Consider the following 20,787-nt stretch of genomic DNA (forward strand, 5'->3'; position numbering starts at 1 on the left):
ACTGTAATTACCAGTACGTGCCCGTAAAAAAAAAAAAAAAATTCAAACCACGAGCAACAAACAACAACCACGCAGGCCGTTTCTTCGCTCTCGAGTGCCCGTACGTGCGTGGCCCGGAAGTTCGAATATTATTCGCAGTTACGATTATTCGCAATTTAGTTTTAATACCCAATTATTCAATTAGCGCCAACGTATTTTACCTTTTCGCAATGTCGTGGCAAGGAAAAACAAAAAAAGAGAGAGAAAAAAATTTACTTCCTGGTTCGGAGCATACCAGCACTCTGATGTTACCGAAATTTATACACTGGCTAATATGAAAACGATCATAACTTGGGGCATTGTGTTTATCTATAAATGCGCATAAGAAATCGAGAAATTAGAATACACGAAGTCATCATTATCCGGAAGCCCGTACGTTGTAACCCGTAATGGCGAACGTGGCTGAGCTTCCCTTTTCCATCGGCCACGCCCACGCAACAACGTGTCTATCATTGGTTTGGTAAATAAATGGCCATAACTTGGGAAGCACTTGTCCGATTAATATCAAACCTTGAAAAGGCACATCCTCGGTTCCCCAGCAATATACCTGGCAAGTTTCAATTAGATCGGACCAGCGGTTGTCGAGAAACGGCGGTCACACACACACACACACACACACACACACACACACACACACACACACACACACACACACACACACACACACACACACACACACACACATTGCTGGAATTATAGATAGATGTGCATTTGTGTTGTTAAACTTATTAAATTTCCCCTTATTAATCAGTTTGCAGCAGTTGTCAAGAGAATATCCACTGAGAATATCAGAGTATTACGGTGCATTTATTTGTGTGCGAAGCAAAGTACAGTGGTGAGGGTCATCTTGTGCGAAATTGTACGGGAGAAAAAAAATTGATATCATCAGTCACATAGTTCGGCAGCCATATCATTATTTTTTTTAACATAAAAACCTTCAAAAATCTTCTCCAAAATGGCTGAACAGATCAAGACAAAACTTTACAGGTATGATTGCCGATCCATGAGGAACAAAAAGTTCTCCACCGATGACGTCATAGGTAACATGGTTTGGCAACCATGATTTTTTTGAAGAATAAACCTTTCAAAATCTTCTTTTCCTGAACGGCTGGACAGATCGAGGGGAACTTAACCCACAAGTTCCCCAAGCCTTGGGGATACCATGGTGTTCACAAATAATTAATAGGTCACATGGTCTGGCAGCGATATTCAATTGAATAAAAATAGTTTCAAATTCTCTCTTGAACCACTTCATCAATCGATATGAAACTTCACAATTATGATCCAATAGTCATGGGGAATACACATTTTAAATTTCAACCTGATCGGATGCATGGTCTGGCAGTCAGAATTATTTAATATTTTGAATCTGGGTTCAGGGATTTAAATCAAACTTGGTACAAGTATATATATATATATATATATATATATATATATATATATATATATATATATATATATATATATATATATATATATATATATAACGATGTAATAATGTGTGTCGCAACATCAAAGAGTACCCTTATAGTGCATATATATTTTATATATCAAACAAAGTATGTCGGAACCCGTTGGTGGGGGTACGTTCCTGAAAAGTACCGCAAATGTCAGGGTGTTTTTTTTTTTTTTTTTAGTACTTGGTCTTGGCTCATGGAAGAGCAATTACACAGAACATAACATACCAAAGGGAACAGCAGGAGCAAGGAGAAACACCAACAGCAGGGTGGAGGGAGAAAGTACACAGAGACAGACGAACAGGGGATGCAGGTAACGATGAGGGGTAAGGGAAAATGCAAGGGGTGGACAATATGGATACATAAGGAAAATTGTGTTTGACCAGTTTGTGATTTGTAAAGGTCTGAGGAGAGGAGAGAGGCTGCTGCCTATCTGTCAGAAGGATGAAAAATGTCAGTGAAATCATTGATGAAGATTACGAATAATATTGGGCCTAAAACTCTACCTTCGGGTACTCCAGCCTTGACAGGGAGAGGAGATGAAATGGTTCCCTTGACAACCACACATTGTCTACAAAGGTGGAGGAAGTCAGTATGGTAATCGAAGAGTGGAGTTGGCCTTGGATTCCATAGGCAGACAGTTTTGAGAGCGAGGCAGGACGCCAGACTGTATGAAAAGCTTAAGATATGTCCAGAGACGGCCCTAATCTCATGTCTGATATTGAGGGCTTCCACCATTATTGGGAGAGTAGAAGCAGCATGTCCAAGGTGGAGTGAACAGGTCTGAATCTGAATTGATGTTCTGAGATGAGGCTGTTGGAGAAAGAGAATGATTTTATGTCAACTGCGATGATAAATTCCATGAGCTTGCTGAGGATTGGAAGTACATTTATCGAATTGGGCTGTGGTGAAGGGGATCTGCTTTTGCACCATTTTATGCAATGCTGTGATGTTGGCTGATTTCCATTTACCCAGGTGGATATAGGAGACCAGTTCTGAAGTGTCCACAAACATAAAAAAAGAAAACCGTGAATATGCGAAGCGCAAATGGAGAAGCAGGTCACACTTTATGACCCGCAAATACGTGGGGTCCATGAAGAGCGAATTCCCAAATAGCAGAGTCCAACAGCATATGTTCGAAAGATACATAGCAGCAATGAGAATAAAACACAGAACAGACAAATTAACATTTGGAAGGAATGATGGAAACATTTTATGTGTATAAAATAATTCCTTTAAAATTGTTTGGCTTTAACAGAACTGACCAATACATCTTCTGTGTAACGAGCAGTATGACAAATACTTCACCTGGATTCCCTTATCTGTGATGGCTGTATTCTCAGACAATGAGAGTTGCTGAAGCATGTCTATGAACCCCAGTGAAATTAGACCCTGCAAAAGAAAAAACAAGCAGTCATAGACTGGTACTTACGAAATCATCAACTTGACCTCTGACCTTGTCTAATAAAAGCTGTCTCTAGAGAAGGTAGCGACACAAACCAGAAGTTTCCACGATGATTCTGTACCAAACCATCAAAAATCGAATGTTTGACCTCACTGTGACCTTGACCTTTGACCGATTTTGACCAAAATCTAATCAGCACTAGCCATCAACCTCCTGAATCACGTGGTGTAATTTGACATTGGTCGCTTCTTCCGTTCGAGTTATCTGTACCAAACCATCAAAAATCGAATATTTGACCTCACCGTGACCTTGAGCTTTGACCGATTTTGACCAAAATCTAATCAGCCCTAGCCATCAACCTCCTGAATCACGTGGTGCAATTTGACATTGGTAGCTTCTTTCGTTCTCGAGTTATCGTGCCTACAAACAAACAAACACACAAACACACACAAACACACACAAACAAACACACAAACAGATGACAGAAGTCATCAATATACTTACGAAATCTTTAGATTTCATAAGTAACAAATGACTCAAGTGAGAATATCCATGCTGGTTTGGTTGAACTTTGAACTGTCCAGTCTTGGTTCAAATGTTGGTCCAAATACAGTCATGCGCCGCTTAATGACGTTCCAGGCAAAGACGGATCGCATATACGAAGGATCTGCCAGCTCTGAAAAAAAAAAAAATGAAAAAAATATGTAGCTGAAAAATTCCTATCGCCGAGTGATGTAGCCGACGGAGCGCTGCCAGTCGTATAAAAATAGCACGTACAATTATGTACGCTATACAGTACATAATACTTCATAATGATAATAAACGACAGTGTGGCCCTGTTAAAATGCCATCGTTGAGGTCCATAAAATGTCATCGCGAAAAAATCAGGGTCGTGCTAAATCGGGATTCAAGGAAATCGGCTTTCAAACTGAACCAATGTTTGCACGTTTACCTTCTAGCAAGTAAGTTACCTTTGAATTGAAGAATTCTGCGAATAAATCGTTGTTACAATCGAAATTAAAACAAATTTATTATGGTGAAGCTTTTCATGTTGTTAAAACAATCGCACTGTTCCGAAAATATATATCACAATTGACAGGAGCTCGTTTCTTCATTTATAAATTATAACATCGATGCAATGATTACGTATTTATAAAATCCAAACGCTATTTATTCATCTTTCTATAATTGATGCGAGAGGAGATTGTAAGCTGCTGCTAACAACACCGATGGCTGTCATGAACAGCACAAAGGTAAAACTAACCTGTCTTCAGTCTCTCTTGGATGCATGTTACAATTGCCAACAGTATTCAGTACAGTAACATGCTGTACAGGTTTGTATCCGAGGAGCAATAGGCTACACCATATAGCCCAGGTGTCTAGTTTTGTGTAAGTACGATGTTCTAAAACGAAAACGAAAAAAAAATGATGTTCGCACAACGACGACATCGCTTAACGACGTGTTTCTCAGAACGTAACCCTGTCGTTAAGTGGCGCATGACTGTATAATCAGATTGATGTTTGGCAGGCAGAGCATTGTGTCACAGATTGCACTGTCCTGGGGATGGACATTAATCTTGGTATACAATTGACTAGCGATTATTTAGTGGATGTAAAATATCCCACAGTGTCTTTTTGAAGATTAAGTGGATTATCACTGGCACACGAGTCAAATTCCTAATTTCTGCCACCTTCAATCGAATCTCATGTGTGGCAAGCTGAGCCGTGAAAGGCTTGTTCTCTCCATGTGTCCTTCTCCCTCTCCCCTTGATCTCACTTCTTACTCTCACCACTACTCTGTTGTTCGTTTTTTCCCCTTTCCATTTTGTTCCATTCCATTCTGCTGTAGGTCTTCCACAAACCTTGACCATGTATACAAAATAACAACAACAAAAAAACATACTTGCATCAAAAACGTTCCCTGGCTGACTCCAGAAGGAGGTGGGAATAATTAAATTGGTGCCAACAAAGAAGAAGTATGATAATAGTAGTAGTACAACTGATGATGGATAACGTGTCGTTTTCGACTATGTCGAGTAGTACCACTACGACTCATTTAATGACCACTTTCCCATATTCGGGGGTTGGTCAGTTTCGTTTAACTTCAAATCTCGACCCAGCTATAAACTGTCATTTGGGTGTTTCGGATGCAGGGCAAGGCATCATTGTGTGTGCCGTACCTTGGATGGACGTTCTTCTGGGGGTGCCATCTGGCAGCATTGCTTGGATGTTAAAGATCCAACGATGTCTTTTGCGAAGAGTGGGCGAATTATGGCCAGCACCTTGGCTAAGTTCCAACGTCCTGTCATCTTCAATTGAACGTCATGCCTGGCTAGCTTGTTTGTGAAAGACTCTGGCAAAAATGTTCCCTGGCATTAAAGTAGTAGTTGTAGTCTATGAGAAATCAAAGCACTGTCCATTTTCTTCTTTTTTTTCATTTCAAAGCATTTTCATTTTTTTGTTGTTCTTTGAGTAATTTTCACTGTTCATCGAATCACATTTACAACTACAGTTGTACAACTACAGTTGTAAAGTGAATACCTCACCCTCACCATACAGTCTTGATAAAAAGGACATGGGAAGAGTCTTTTAAACTCCTGCTTTGCGTTTCTGACCACGATCTATGTTAGGTAACCTCACCGAAGGAGAGGTTATTGCATTTGGGTCCGTTTGTTACTTGGCGAAAAAATTATTTTGCCAAGTATGTTGGTCTGCAGTGTTTGTCTGTCTGTTTGTTTGTCACAATTTTTGGCCAGAGTTTTCAAGCAATCGTTTTGAAAATATTTTTGTGTGGAGGTGACCGGCCAAGGATGGCAAGGCTAAATTTTGGTGAAGATCTCAATCCAGATCCGTTTGAGAATTTTTTAACGTGATTCTTCACCATTGTGAGATAGGGCCAAAAACAATATATAGCACAACATCTCAAAAGGTTATGGATGGATTTACACGAAACTTGGTGGACAGGTTGGGAGTGTCACTAGGAAGAACTCATTCGATTTTGGTGAAGATCTGAATCTAGATCTGGACACAAGCATTATTTAATTTTTCACTGATTCTTCACCATTGAGAGATGGGGCTAAAAACAATATTGCATGATATCTCAAAGAGTTGAGGACAGATTCGGATGAAACTTTGTGGTCAGGTTGGGTGTGTGAAAAGGACTAATTGTTTCGATTTTGGTGAAGGCCTGAATTCGGATCCGGATTCTAGAATTTTTCAGGTAATTATTCACCGTTGAGAGATGGGGCTAAAAACTATTTGCAGCATGTTATCTCTAAATTTGTGGATGACTCGTGACAAAACTAGGTGGAAGAGTTGATTAGGTGAAAAGAACAAGCTGATTCGATTTTGGTTGTGGTCCGGAATCAGATCTGACCCATCAGTGGTATAAAAATGTAAACTATTCAGCCTGGCGGAGGTATGTTCTCTACAGAGTGCTGTTCCGTTTCGACAAGTTGTCACTCTGAGTGATTTTTCATTTTTTGTTTGTCTGTTCATCTGTCTGTCTGTCTGTCTGTGTTTGTTTGTCCGCACAGAACGTTCGTGTTTTTCAAAACAAGCGCTTGTCAGACTGAGACGACATTTTCACCATTTGTGCGACTACTGATGTATAATCCATCCATCCATCCATTGGGACCATATTCTGTGCCGAGCGTTGGTTCTGCCTCAGCAGTCTCCTTCTTGGCTATTGGGCACAATCCTGGACGGGTCACCACTCTGACACAGTATAACAGCATGCTGGCACTCATGTGGAATGTTTAATGATAATTATGATGTCATCGGTCACGTGGTGTGGCAGCCATCTATCGATAATTCCAGTAGTGTGTGTGTGTGTGTGTGTGTGTGTGTGTGTGTGTGTGTGTGTGTGTGTGTGTGTGTGTGTGTGTGTGTGTGTGTGTGTGTGTGTGTGTGTGTGTGTGTGTGTGTCCCCGCTGTTTCTCGACAACTACTGGTCCGATCTAATTTAAACTTGCCAGGTATATTGCTGGGGACCTGAGGATGTCCCTTTTCAAGGTTTGATATTAATCGGACAAGTGCTTCCCAAGTTATGGCTATTTATTTACCAAACCAATGACAAGACACGTTGCTGCGTAGGCGTGGCCGATGGGGAAAGGGCGCCTTGTTACCGTGGCGAAGGAGTGGCAATGGTCAATGGCAGCGAATGTCATGGCAAGCAAAGGCAGGGAGGTAAACTTGATTTTAATTTGGATTATAATTAACTCTGTGTGTGTATCACAGCAGTTGATACTTCAATGCAAGCGATAATTTGTGGAATGCATGTGAACATTCCGTACGGGCATGCACCACTTCCGGATAGTGATGACTTACTGTATTCTAATAATTTCTCAATTTCTTATGCGCATTTTTAGATAAACACAATGCCCCAATCCAGTCGTCATTTACGAGAGCGAACGAACGGCCTGTGTAGTTGTTTGAAAGTTTTTTTTTGCTTTGCACGTACGGGCACGCACGTACGGGCACGCACGTATGGCCACACACGTAAGGCCACGTGAGAGCAAAGGAACGCCTGTGTGGTTATTTCTGGCATGCGGTTTGAAAGTTTTATTTTTTTTTTTTTTGCACGTACGGCCACACACGTACGGGCACACGAGAGTGAAGAAACGTCCTGTGTGGTTGTTGAGGGAGGTAAACTTGATTTTAATTTCCATTTTAATTAACTCTGTGTGTCTAAGTCTCACAGCAGTTGTTACTTCAATGCAAGCGATAATTCGTGGAACGCATGTGAACATTCCGTACGGGCACGCACTACTTCCGGGTAGTGATGACTTACTGTATTGTAATGCAGTAATTTCTCGATTTCTTTTGCGCATTTATAGATAAACACAATGCCCCAATCCAGTCGTCATTTACGAGAGTGAAGGAACGGACTGTGTGGTTGTTTGAAAGTATTTTTGGGAGGGTTTGCACGTGCGGGCACGCACGTACGGGCACGCGAGAGCGAAGCAACGGCCTGTATGGTTGTTGTTTCTGGCACACGGTTTGAAAGTTTTTTTTTCACGTACGGCCACGCACATACGGGCACGCATGTACGGGCACGTACTAATATTGGAAAAACGGAAAAACTTTGAACCTCTGTCTCTGAAATCGCACCAAGGAAAAAATTGAAACTTGGCCCATAGCAAGTCCTCACGGGGAATGTGATTTTTTTATGACGTCATAGGTGCCTTCATTATAACGTTATAATTGCATATGTAGAATGCTACATCCGATAAGTATAAAAATTTATTGAGGGTCATCTCGGGATAAAAATGGTCCACATTTTTTTTTTATGAAGTCATCGGTCACGTGATTCGCCATCCATATCATTTAAAAAAACAAAACAAATCCTTCAAAAATCTCATTCTCCGAAATGGCTGAACAGATCGAGGTGAAACTTTACACATATGACCACCTATCCATGAGGAACAAAGGGTTCACACATATGATGTCATATGTCACATGGTTTGGCAGCCATATTGGATTTACGCTAAAACATAAAAAAAAATCTTCTTCTCCAGAACAGCTGGACAGATCGAGGAGAAACTTCACACAAATGTTCCCCAAGGCATGCGTATACAAGATCATTGAGGAATAATTGAAATGTCACATGGTTTGGCAGCCATATTGGATTGAAAAAAAATATTAAGTAATGTTTTCTCTGGAACTGCTTAATCAATCAAAGTGAAACTTCACAATTGTGATCTCGTAGTGATGGGGGAATAAATGTTTTAAATTACACTTGATCGGACAAATGGTCTGGCAGCCAGAAATATTTAATTTTTTGATGTGGGTTTTACTTTTTTAGATTTTTTTTTTTGAATAAGGTTAACTTGGCTGTGCCTGGATGGGTTTGAGGGTAGAGTAGCAGCTGAAATGTGAATCCTATCCAGGTTCCACCTGATGACTTCATCTTTTCATTTTGCTTGTTTGGATTCCTTCTGATTACTCCAATGCAGGATTGTTCCTATTTGGTCTTCCATTTGATTGGAATTGAATTCGTTTTAATCCCATTCTGAATTCAATTGAATAATAATTTTAAAAACGTCATGGGTCAGGGTCAGGTGTCCGATTAAAGTGGGGTTGCATCAAAGTGGGACGTCTTGGTACCCGGTCATCACTGCCAGCAATTATACGTAAAGTGGCAGTTCTAATTATGTCTCTTATCAATTGCATAACACACGAGTACACAAACGACACACAAAACAAGTCCTGGCGAGGGTGTGCAATCTCTGATTGCTCTTTTTCTTGTTTAGTTTGTGAACCTTGCATAACACATAACACATAGGTGTGATGATAACCATACAAAGCCAATGGGTCAAACGGAACAGTCCAGAACTGACTATGCTCTGCTGAGATGCATTTTGTTTGTCGCCATCTTGGTTTGTCCATGCATTTGCGCAATTACAAACATTCTGCCAACTCCTCTCAGAGAAAATGACGATTTTGGAGCAATCCTTGAGAAAAAGATGCACTAAAACAATGCTAGGTGCCGTCATATTTGTCTGAATGCAGAATGTCATAGTTAATATGCCCTTAGGACATGTGAGTGCTGATTCTCATAGTTAGTCTGCCCTCAGGGCATGAATATTTTTCCAAGTGCAGGGAGTCCCCGATTTAAGGCCCTGTCACACCTTGACGATTTAGCCAGCGTATGCCGACGTATGAAAAATTTGTCTAAAACGCTGGCACACGTCGAATACGTTATAGGTAAGTTTTGTATACGTTAAGAGCACGCTGAAGCACGCTGGCATACGTCGTAGTACGCTGAGCTCGTCGACAAATTTTAAGCATGCTCAAAATTTTTCGACGTATGCCAGCGTATGACACATGTTCCGCATGCGCTGGCCATAAGTTGTAGGCATGTTATGCGATCATTGACACATGTCGACACATGTTACTTGTAAGTTACACATAAGTCGAAACACGTCGAGGTAATGTTTAGCGTACCCGAAACTTATTTCTAACCAATGAGTAACGTGCTTTTAACCTCTGAGTAACGTGCTTTGAACCTATGAGTAACGTGCTTTGAACCTATGAGTAACGTATCTCCATCGCATATTGATGTATGTAGACGTATTTGACATCTTCCGGACGACCACAGAACTTACTGAACGTGTTTCAAACTTACAGCTACCGAATAATGGCGTATTGGCAGCGTTTAAGGGAATTTGTATATAAAAATGGGCTTCACAGGAGGAACCCATCAGTGTTCCAGAGTCCATGTTTTTCTTTTTGTTTTTTTTTTGTTTTTTTTCTTCGGCATGACGGTGATGTTGACACTTCGATTTCTCGTGCGGTTATAATATAATATAATTAATAGGCTTCCGCTCAACGATTTCAATCATAACCACACTAGAAATCGAAGTGTCAACATCACCGTCATGCCGAAGAAAAAAAAAAAAAACCATGGAGTCTGACAGGTTCCTTCTGTGTGAACCACATTTTTATATACCAATTCCCTTAAACGCTGCCAATACGCCATTATACGGTAGCTGTAAGTTAGAAACACGTTCAGTAAGTTCTGTGGTCGTCTGGAAGACGTCAAATACGTCTACATGTGTCAATATGCGTTGAAGATACGTTACACATAGGTTCAAAGCACGTTACTCATAGGTTAGAAATAAGTTCGGGAACGCTAAACATTACCTCGACGTGTTTCGACTTATGAGTAACTTACAAATAGCGTGTGTCAACGATCGCATAACGTGCTGACAATATGGCCAGCGTATGCGGAACGTGCGAGTCATATGCTGGCATACGTCGAAAAATTTTGAGCATGCTTAAAATTTGTCGAGAAGCTCGGCATACTACGACGTATGCCAGCGTGCTTCAGCGTGCTCTTAACGTATACAAAACTTACCCATAATGTATTCGACGTGTGCCAGCGTTTTAGACAAATTTGTCAAAAATCGGCAAAAGTTGGCTAAAATGTCAAGGTGTGACTGGGCCTTAAGGCCCAGTCACACCTTAACGTTCTGGCCAGCAATGGCAACGTATCAAAATGTATGTAAAACGCTGGCTTACGCTGAACTTTTGATGTTTTTTTAAAAGATTCGGACGTATTCATAATGAGTTGGTCGTATGCATAACATATTAGTAACGGACACAGATCGTTTTGTTGTATTATAGATAACTTATACCAACAAATGCTTAGCCTGTTGTCGGCATTCACAAGCTATGCCCAACGATAGTTTAACTTATGCATACATAGCGCGCTGCACGTATCGCCGACGATCACGTGGCGTAGCCTATTAAAAGGCTGCCGCACAATGATTCAAATCATAACCGCCGGAGAAATGAATTGTCAACATCGCAGTCACACCTTGGCGATCTTGCCAGTGTATGCCAACCTCTGAAAAATGCGTCTAAAACGCTGGCGCACGTCGAATACGGCATGGGTAAGTTTGGTATACGTGAATAGAACGCTAAAGTACACTATCATACGTCGTAGTAAGTGGAGTAAGTCATGAAATTTTAAACGTGTTAAAAATTTTACGACATACTTGCCGTATGCCTCACACGTTCTGCATGCGATGGGAATAAGTTGCACACACGACATGCGATCGTTGGCACATGTCGATACACATTACTTTAAGTTACTCATAAGTCGAAACACGTCGAGGTAGTGGTTCGCGTCAGTGTTCTAGACTCCATGATTTTTTTTTTCTTCGGCATGACGGTGTGGTTATAATATAATATAATTAATAGGCTGCCGCTCAACGATTTAAATCAAAACCGCACCAGAAATCGAAGTGTCAACTTCACCGTCATACCAAAGAAAAAAAAACAAAAAAAAAAACCAGGGAGTCTGGAACACTGACGCGAACCATTACCTTGACGCGTTTCGACTTATGAGGAACTTACAAGTAACGTGTGTGGACATGTGTCAACTATCGCGTAACGTGCCTACATGTTACTCATGGGTTAGAAATAAGTTTCGGGTACGCTAAACATTACCTCGACGTGTTTCGACTTATGATTAACTTACAAGTAACGTGTGTCGATGTGTGAACGATCGCATAACGTGCCTACAACTTATGGCCAGCGTAGCAGAAGTTGTGAGTCATACGCTGGCATAAGTCGTAAAATTTCAAGCATGCTAAAATTTGAGGTCAACCGCAAAGTACAACGATGAAAGCCAGCGGACTACGACGTCTAGCAGTGTTTTTCAGCGTGCTCTCAATGTTTCCAAAACTTATCCATCACGTATTCGATGTGTGCCAGGGTTTTAGACAAATTTTTCAAAAATCGGCATAAGCTGGCTAAAACGTCAAGGTGTGACTGGGCCTTTAAGACAGAAACATGTTTCCTCTCTCTCTCTCTCGAACCTCTCTCTCCCTCTCGAACCTCTCTCTCCCTCTCGAACCTCTCTCTCCCTCTCGAACCTCTCTCTCCCTCTCGAACCTCTCTCTCCCTCTCGAACCTCTCCCTCCCTCTCGAACCCTCCTCTCCCTCCCTCTCTAACCCTCTCTCTCTCTCTCTCTCTCTCTCTCTCTCTCTCTCTCTCTCTCTCTCTCTCTCTCTCTCTCTCTCTCTCTCTCTCTCTCTCTCTCTCTCTCTCTCTCTCTCTCTCTCTCTCTCTCTCTCTCTCTCAACCTCTCTCTCTCTCTCTCTCTCTCTCTCTCTCTCTCTCTCTCTCTCTCTCTCTCTCTCTCTCTCTCTCTCTCTCTCTCTCTCTCTCTCTCTCTCTCTCTCTCTCTCTCTCTCTCTCTCTCTCTCTCTCTCTCTCTCTCTCTCTCTCTCTCTCTCTCTCTCTCTCTCTCTCTCTCTCTCTCTCTCTCTCTCTCTCTCTCTCTCTCTCTCTCTCTCTCTCTCTCTCTCTCTCTCTCTCTCTCTCTGTCTCTCTCTCTCTCTCTCTTACTGTCTCTCTCTCTCTCTCTCTCTCTCTCTCTCTTACTCTCTCTCACTCTCTCTCTCTCTCTCTCTTACTCTCTCTCTCTCTCAACCTCTCTCTCTCTCTCTCTCTCTCTCAACCTCTCTCTCAACCTCTCTCTCTCAACCTCTCTCTCAACCTCTCTCTCTCTCTCTCTCTCAACCTCTCTCTCAACCTCTCTCTCTCTCTCTCTCTCGCCTCTCTCTCTCAACCTCTCTCTATCTCTCTCAACCTCTCTCTCATCCTCTCTATCTCTCTCAACCTCTCTCTCTCCAACCTCTCTCTCTCCAACCTCTCTCTCTCTCTCTCTCTCTCTCTCTCTCTCTCTCTCTCTCTCTCTCTCTCTCTCTCTCTCTCTCTCTCTCTCTCTCTCTCTCTCTCTCTCTCTCTCTCTCTCTCTCTCTCTCTCTCTCTCTCTCTCTCTCTCTCTCTCTCTCTCTCTCTCTCTCTCTCTCGGCCTCTCTCTCTACCCTCTCTCTCCCCAACCTCTCTCTCTCCAACCTCTCTCTCCAACCTCTCTCCAACCTCTCTCTCTCCAGCCTCTCTCTCTCCAGCCTCTCTCTCTCTCTCCCTCTCTCAAGCACCAGGTTTGCGATCCTTGGATCCCATGGATTCACTGGATCATGGGGTGTGGCGCTGCCGGTACCTGTGCGGGAGGACGAAAGTCCGAGTCTTCAGGTCCTTGGTACTTCCAGTCTTGCTCTATGGGTGCGAGACTTGGACTTCGACCAAGGATCTGAGACGGAGACTTAATTCCTTTGGTACCAGGTCTCTTCGAAGAATCCTTGGCTATCGCTGGTCGGATTTTGTGTCCAACGAGCGGTTGCTGAGAGAGACTCGGATGAGATTTGTTACCTGCATAGTCCGTGAGCGTCAGCTGCGGCTGTATGGACATGTGGCTCGTTTTCCTGGCGCTGATCCTGCTCACCAGATTCTCTCAGCGAGGGAGTCTCATGAGTGGAGGAGGCCAGTGGGCCGACCACGTGCCTCATGGTTGCAGCAGGTTGACCATCATCTCAAGGAGATGGGGATGGGCCTGGCATCTGCCTGGGGGATGGCCAGACGGAGGCCCCTGGAGTACCGGCGGAAAGTGGACGCAGCGACGTGCTGTTCTGGCACATGCTCCCATACCTGACCTGATCCCAAGCCCACCATCCTAACCATTTTTTTTTTCCGTATACATTGTCAATGCTCATATGAGAGCTTACACAGAATGCACTTTGAGAGTTCAGACTTGAGAATTGAGATTAGAAAGATATTGTTTTCTGTCTCTCCTGAGGGTAAACACTGATTTTTTCTGAGCTTTAGGGAAGGAAATGAGATTACACTCAGTTCTATTTGCTTTCCATGAGGCAAAGGCAAGTTGTTTCAGGACAACTGCCTCACCACAAGCTTCAGTGAACCATGGGCGAGAGAAAGGGTTGGACAACTGAAGCCGAGAAGGGATAAATCTGTGCATGAGGGAGAGCAAGTTTCTTTGAAAGATTTCCCAGGATGAATTGATGTTGGAGAAAGTAGCGATGGGAGACCAGTCTAGAAATTTGATGGCTGCTTGGATACCCTCCAGTCAGCCTGAGTGAAATGCCAAACTCGACGGCGCTGAGGTGATTCTCTAATAACAGCCAGAGAGATGTCCACTTTGACAAGCACGTGGTCAGAAGAACCGATTGGAGCAAAGGAAGAACAGCAGATGTTTTCAGGGAAATTTGTGAAAATCAGATCCAGAAGAGATGGAGTACTGCCCCTGTGGGGCTGTTTAGGGTTAGGGTTAGGGTTATGGATAGCTCAACCGTTGGTTGAGAACCGGGTCGGGAAGTTAACCAATTGGCTCAGTCCCAATGAGTCGCAGAAGTCTTTTGCTGAAGTGCCATAGCAGGTGAGAGAGGTACCCACACCCAGTCAACTGGCATGATGACAATTGAAGTCACCACATATGAGAAAGAGACAGTTTGGATGAGAAGATAGAAGTTGGTCCATGTATTCGGATAGTGAAGTGTAAATGGAGTCATCAATGTTTGGTGGACGGTACAGCACACATATAAACATGAGGTGGGAGTGGAGGGGAAGACATAGCTCGAGGTATTCCTGGGGGTGTGGGGGAGTGAGGGCAGTGCATGGAGAGTGAGGAATGGAGTCTTTGATGAAGAGAGCAACTCCTCCACCAGTATGAGGCTCAGGTCTGTTATACCGGAGGAGTCAACACCAGGCATGCATGCACCCAATCACCCATCAATGCTCAAGCTACCTAAAAATCCTGCCAACATCCCAATACCCCTCTATTTCCAACACTTCCAGGTACCTATCTAATTCCAATTAAAGCTTATCTACTGTTTCTGCTGCCACGACCTTTCCAAGAAGACCATTCCATGCATTAACTACTACCTGAATGAAGGACCCCTGCCTTAATAATGCCTTAACTCCCCTCTTCTTTACACTCAGGCTATGGCCCCAGGTCCTATCATTGGCTATACTCTGCTAAATAATTCTTCTGTACTTTTTTGTTTGAACCTTTCATTATCTTCAACATCTCAATCATATCTCCTCGTAATCACCTCCTTTCTAGTGTATAAAGCCCTGTCTCCTTCAGCCGCTCCTCATAGCTGAATATAATTGATCCTCCTCCGAATACAACCTAAAGGCCCGGTCACACCTTGACGTTTTAGCCAACGTATGCCGATTTTTGAATTTTTTTTCTAAAACGCTGGCACACGTTGAATACGTTATGGGTAAGTTTTGATAACATTGAGAGCACGCTGGCATACGTCGTAGTACGTTGCCATACGTCGTTGTACGTTGGCTTTAAACGTTGTACTTTTTGGTTGTCCTCAAATTTTTTCATGCTTGAAATTTCACGACGTATGCCGGCGTATGACTCACACGTTCCGCTACGCTGGCCACAAGTTGTAGGCACGGTCTGCGATCGTTGACAGACGTCAACACATGCTACTTGTAAGTTAATCATAAGTTGAGACACGCCGAGGTAATGTTTAGAGTACCCGAAACTTATTTCCTACCTATGATTAACGTGTTGTTGGCACGTTACGCGATCGTTGCCACACGTCGACAGACGTTACTTTTAAGTTACTCATAGGCTGAAAGACGTCGGTATAATGGATCGTCCTTGCGCCAGCGTCCACGGCCACGGCCAGGACACGTATTTGCAGCATTCTTCAAACTTTTCTTCGACATGACGAGGATGTTCACACTTCGATGTCTAGCTTGGCTATGATTCCAATTGTCCATCGGCAGCGTCTATTTAAAATAGTCGAGTTTGAGCGTTTTAACACGTTCAGAAGAAACGTTTCAAATTTCCAAACCCCAGCGTCAAAAAAAAACAAAAAAAAAAAACAAAGGCGAGTGACAGCAATTTAAATCGTTAATTGTAAACAATGAAACTAGCTGAGTGGTACCGTTTAAAAGTCGTTGAGTGTAAAAAAAATCCAATTGTTGAGCGCAAGCGTCTACTTTCAATAGTGGAGATGCAGCCATTTAAATCGTTGAGTGGCAGCCTATGAACCTACCCGTGGACACGCGGACGCAAGGACGATCCATTATAACCCACACCCTCCCCCTCACACCCACCTACTACTGCCAACATGAACAAACTACTACTAATACTAATACTACTACTAATACTGATACTGATACTGATACTGTTACTGCTGACATGGACATCAACTCAAAAAGGACTCGAAAACACTGTTGGGTTCCCCTTTTATGAACACCATTTTTATATACCAATTCCCAAAACCGCTGGGAACACGTCTTTATATGGCAGTTGTAAGCTAGAAACACGTTAATTTATTTTTTTTTGTCGACCGGAAGACGTCATTGGAATACGTCTACATACGTCGATGTGTGTTGGGACTACGTAAAGAATTGGTTCAAAGCACATCAAACATAAGTTAGAAATAAGTTTCGCGTAAAAAAGACATTACCGCGAGGTGTTTCGACTTATGAGTAGCTTATAAGTAGCCTTTGTGGACGTGTGTAAGCATCCACATATCGTGTGTAAAACTTATCCCCATCGCATGCGGAACGTGTGTCATAGGCCGAGTACGTCGTAAAATTTTGAACATGTTCAAAATTTCTTGACGTACTCTACTTACTACGACTTATGATAGCGTATTTAGCGTTCTACTCGCGCATACCAAACTTACCCATACCGTATTTGACGTGCTCCAACGTTTTAGACACATTTTTTGTTACGTCGGCATACGCTGGCAAGATCGCCAAGGTGTGACCGCGATGTTGACCCTTCCATTTCTACGGCAGTTATGATTCGAATCGTTGTGCGTCAGCCTTTTAATAGGCTACGTCACGACATCGTCGGCGATGCGTGCAACGCGCTATGCCTGAGTTAGACTATCGTTGGGCATCGGTTGTGTAGGCCGACAACAGGTTCAGCATTCGTTGGTATAAGTTATCTATAACACAACGAAACGTTCTGTGTAGTTACCAATGCGTTATACATAAGACCAAGTCCCTATGAATACGTCCGAATCTTTAAAAAAAAACATCAAAAGTTCAACGTAAGCCAGCGTTTTACATAAATTTTAACACGTTGCCATCGCTGGCTAAAACGTCAAGGTGTGACCGGGCCTTAAAACCCTATTTGCTTTCCCTATAGCTGCTTGGCACTGTGCTACATGCTTACCTTCCAAAGAAGAGGAAAAACTGGCAAAACCTTCACTGAGCCCTGAAACAAGGAAACCTCTTCAGAGGCCCAATACGAGGCCAGGTGGAAAAATAGGCCAGGCTCAGGTGTAACTCGGCAAGGTGGAAAAAATAAATTGTTCTACCCCCAATGGATGTGTTTTTGGAGACACCATCTCCGTATTGGATGGCCGTTGGCTCTCGAAGGGAGCTCACCCGCCCTCTGTCAGGTGTTGCTTTTCATCCTGGCAGGGTGTCAGTCACCCTCCCCACTAGCAACGCCAGTGAGGGATGTCAGTTTAGTCGCCAACAACCTGACCATGCGGCAGGTAGCACTGGGTTATATGTTACCAGTGGCAGTCCCAAAAGACTGACCTGACTATGAAACTCACTATATCCAGGATCACTGCTCACCTCCACTCATTCATTCCTCTTTTTTTCTTGCCTGTGGAACCAACTTTCACATTCTCTTCAATCTCATTCTGTCCTCCAGGTCTTCAAGACAGCTGTTCACCACCATCTCAGTCATCCCCAATCCAAAATCATGATCTTTTCTACTCTGGTTAACCACCCCAATTTTTCCTCATTCCAAATTTCCATTTTTCCCTCCTGAGAGTTTCCTTCTGTATCCATTTTGTCCACCCTTTGCATCCTCACCTGCCCCCCTTTCCTCCCCACACCCACTGTTTGTCCAAGTCTGCCTCTATCTTGGCCTTCATGTCTGCCTAAATCTCAGCCTTCAACTCTGCTGTTGGTTTTTCCCCCTCTCTCAACTGTTCCTTTTGTCCTGTTGTGTCATGATCCATACAGTGTACTCGTACTAGCTCTTCCACGACCCTCGACTATGTATACGAAAAATAATAACGATAAATAATAATGTTGGTCACACATTTTGGTGTTATTTGACTGAATCAAGAATGTTTGAACATGAACACTGAACAGCATAAACAGGTATTACCTGGTCTTGTACATTTGCAGCAGTAAGGTCAAGGGAGATAAGTGAAGGAAGGCCTGACAAATACTCCAAGCCCTCATTTGTTATACTATTGCAGTAGCTTAGGTTCAAGTACAGCAAGCAGCAGCACCTGCGAGGATCCAAATAAACACACCTCTTTGATCAGCATGATACTCATCAATGTAACATTTTAGAATTATATTTTTATCACCCCTGCGAAAGGACCCCATCTCAACTTAAGAGAACACATCTCCCAACACTAATAAATAAAGTTTAAATGCATTATTTGTCAAATACCCAGTCTGCAATAAACAATTTTTGTTTGTGAAATGTGTTTTAAACTGCCAGTATTGAAGCAAAAAACTGACATATCCGGTTGCCTGATCTTTTACCGCATGACGTAAATTGAAAGGAAGCGAAGAAGGCTTGTCAATCAGGTTCCAATTAAAATGTCCTTCAGCTTACACTATCTTAGACTAAAAACTAGAATCTCAGACATACTCTTGCCTAATATGCACTCTTTGTCAATAAATATAATGAAAATATAACAGGATGCAAGGTCTGTGTTCCAACAGCCCTAAATTCTCATTCATGTGTTGTGACATATTGACCTTTGACCAATGTAAAATCTAAACTGCCCTCTTGAAAACCTAATAAATTAGAATCAAAACAATACATGAAAACAAGTACAGTACTGTATTATAAAATTTTGGTCAATGCAAACAGTATTGGTGAGAGGCCACATAAAACAGGTAGCCACAAAGGTTATTGAACATGCAAAATAGTGCCCCATGCAAACTTAAATGCCAATCAAATGCACGGATAGAGGAGCGTGGTATGATAAATGCGTGGAAAGATGAATGCGTGGTAAGATCATCTGGCTGATGTGGGTGGTGCTGCAAACATGAGTGATGCGGGTATGAGTCATGTGGGTATGAGTGGCCCCAGTCCCGACCAAGCTAGCAGGGGATGGTTTGACTGCTTCAAGAAGCGGTATGGTCTCCACAATGTAAAGCTCACAGGTGAGCGTGCCTCAGTGGACCACGAGGCAGCTGAAACCTTCCCTGCTCAACTCGCACAGCTCAGAGGAGAAGGGGTATGTACCAGAGCAGTGCCCTGCATCCTTAACACCAAAATGACAGCTGGGTCGAGATTTACAAGGATTACAAGGAAATTATGCGCAGGAGGAGGCCATTCGGCCCATCAGGCCTGCACCACACCAATACCAGATTTAATAAATCCGTCAATACCCCTTCCCTTTGTGTGCAGCCTTTTGGCTGCTACACTGGTACTCATTTTGCCAACCTTGGAAGGATGACTGGCTGAGGCAACCCCCTGGTGTTAATTCAGCATCCAATGGGGCTTGAACTCAGGACCCTAGGATCCCAAACCACCACCCTAACCACGAAGCCAACACCAGGTTTGCGAGGCTATATTAAACTGACCAACCCCCTAATATGGGAAAATGGTCATAGTAGTAGTCGTAGTAGTAAACAGCTCAGAGGTAAGTGCGGATACCTCTAGAGTCTAGAGTCTAGAGGTCCCCCGCCCCCCTGCTCTCTCTGTTTATGCCTAACAGAGTCTAGACTCTAGACTATCCCTCCAGTTCAAAAGTGTTAACATGTGAGCTATATCTGAATGCTTTTCACACCTTGGCTCCATTTTCCCAGCTGCCCACACCTGCTTCATAAGGTTGTGCAACTTTGTCTCATCTTTCAGGCTTAAAAACAAGACGGCTTACCGCAATTTGCCAAATCAAGCCAGTTTGTGAAACACCCTATATATCCATTGAAATGAAGTTCCACCAACCCTCTAGAATAGGGTTCTTAACCAGTGGTCCATGGACCCCTTTGGGGTCCGTGGATGGGCTTCAGGGGGTCCGTGAACCAGGCGCATAAAAATTATTTAAAATTTATTTTCGCTACCTTTATATAAAAAGTTTTATTTTTTGTCTATGTACAGGATGTTATGTACTTATTCTTACTGAAGACTAGTATATCTGTAAGGTAGTTTGAAATGGGATGCTCCTGAATGTACACAGTCAGGGAACATACAGTCGTCATCGTCGTCAAGTTATGACTTCAAGAATAGTTCCTGTCGATAGAAATTGAAGAAAATGTACCCTGCCCCAGATTTTAGCGCTGGCCGCGAGACCTCGTATTTACAGTTTGGTATCATCGTCTGCACGACCGCCACTCAGTGCCACTCCATAATTAAATGCTTATTTCTCACTTTCCACGGCTTGTCACAACTCAGGAATCTTCTCATATACTGGTGAGGCTGAAAACTTTATAGTATCTTCAGATCCATGTTTTTTTTCCTATACAATTATACTGTATATTCAATTACTCATCAATAAAATTTTTCCATCTACCTGCGTCACGCAATGGCTCTGATTTTC

General features: G+C 42.8%; 1 protein-coding gene across 6 annotated transcripts in view; it reads right to left on the reverse strand.

Moving 5' to 3' along the window:
* The window catches only part of FBXL13 (F-box and leucine rich repeat protein 13), a 74,992-nt gene that overhangs the window by 39,457 nt on the left and 14,748 nt on the right, over positions 1-20,787 (reverse strand). For all 6 annotated transcript variants that reach the window (XM_085894641.1, XM_085894640.1, XM_085894635.1 and 3 more), the window contains exons 8-9: positions 18,390-18,516; positions 2,805-2,888 (exon numbers count right to left, since the gene is read on the reverse strand). In XM_085894641.1, the coding sequence (XP_085750767.1) occupies positions 2,805-2,888; positions 18,390-18,516 (211 nt within the window). The remainder of the gene's footprint in view (positions 1-2,804; positions 2,889-18,389; positions 18,517-20,787) is intronic.

The sequence above is a fragment of the Eptatretus burgeri genome, chromosome 9 (assembly GCF_056783735.1).
Source record: "Eptatretus burgeri isolate ZD-2024b chromosome 9, Ebu_testis_v1, whole genome shotgun sequence".
NCBI lineage: Eukaryota > Metazoa > Chordata > Myxini > Myxiniformes > Myxinidae > Eptatretus > Eptatretus burgeri.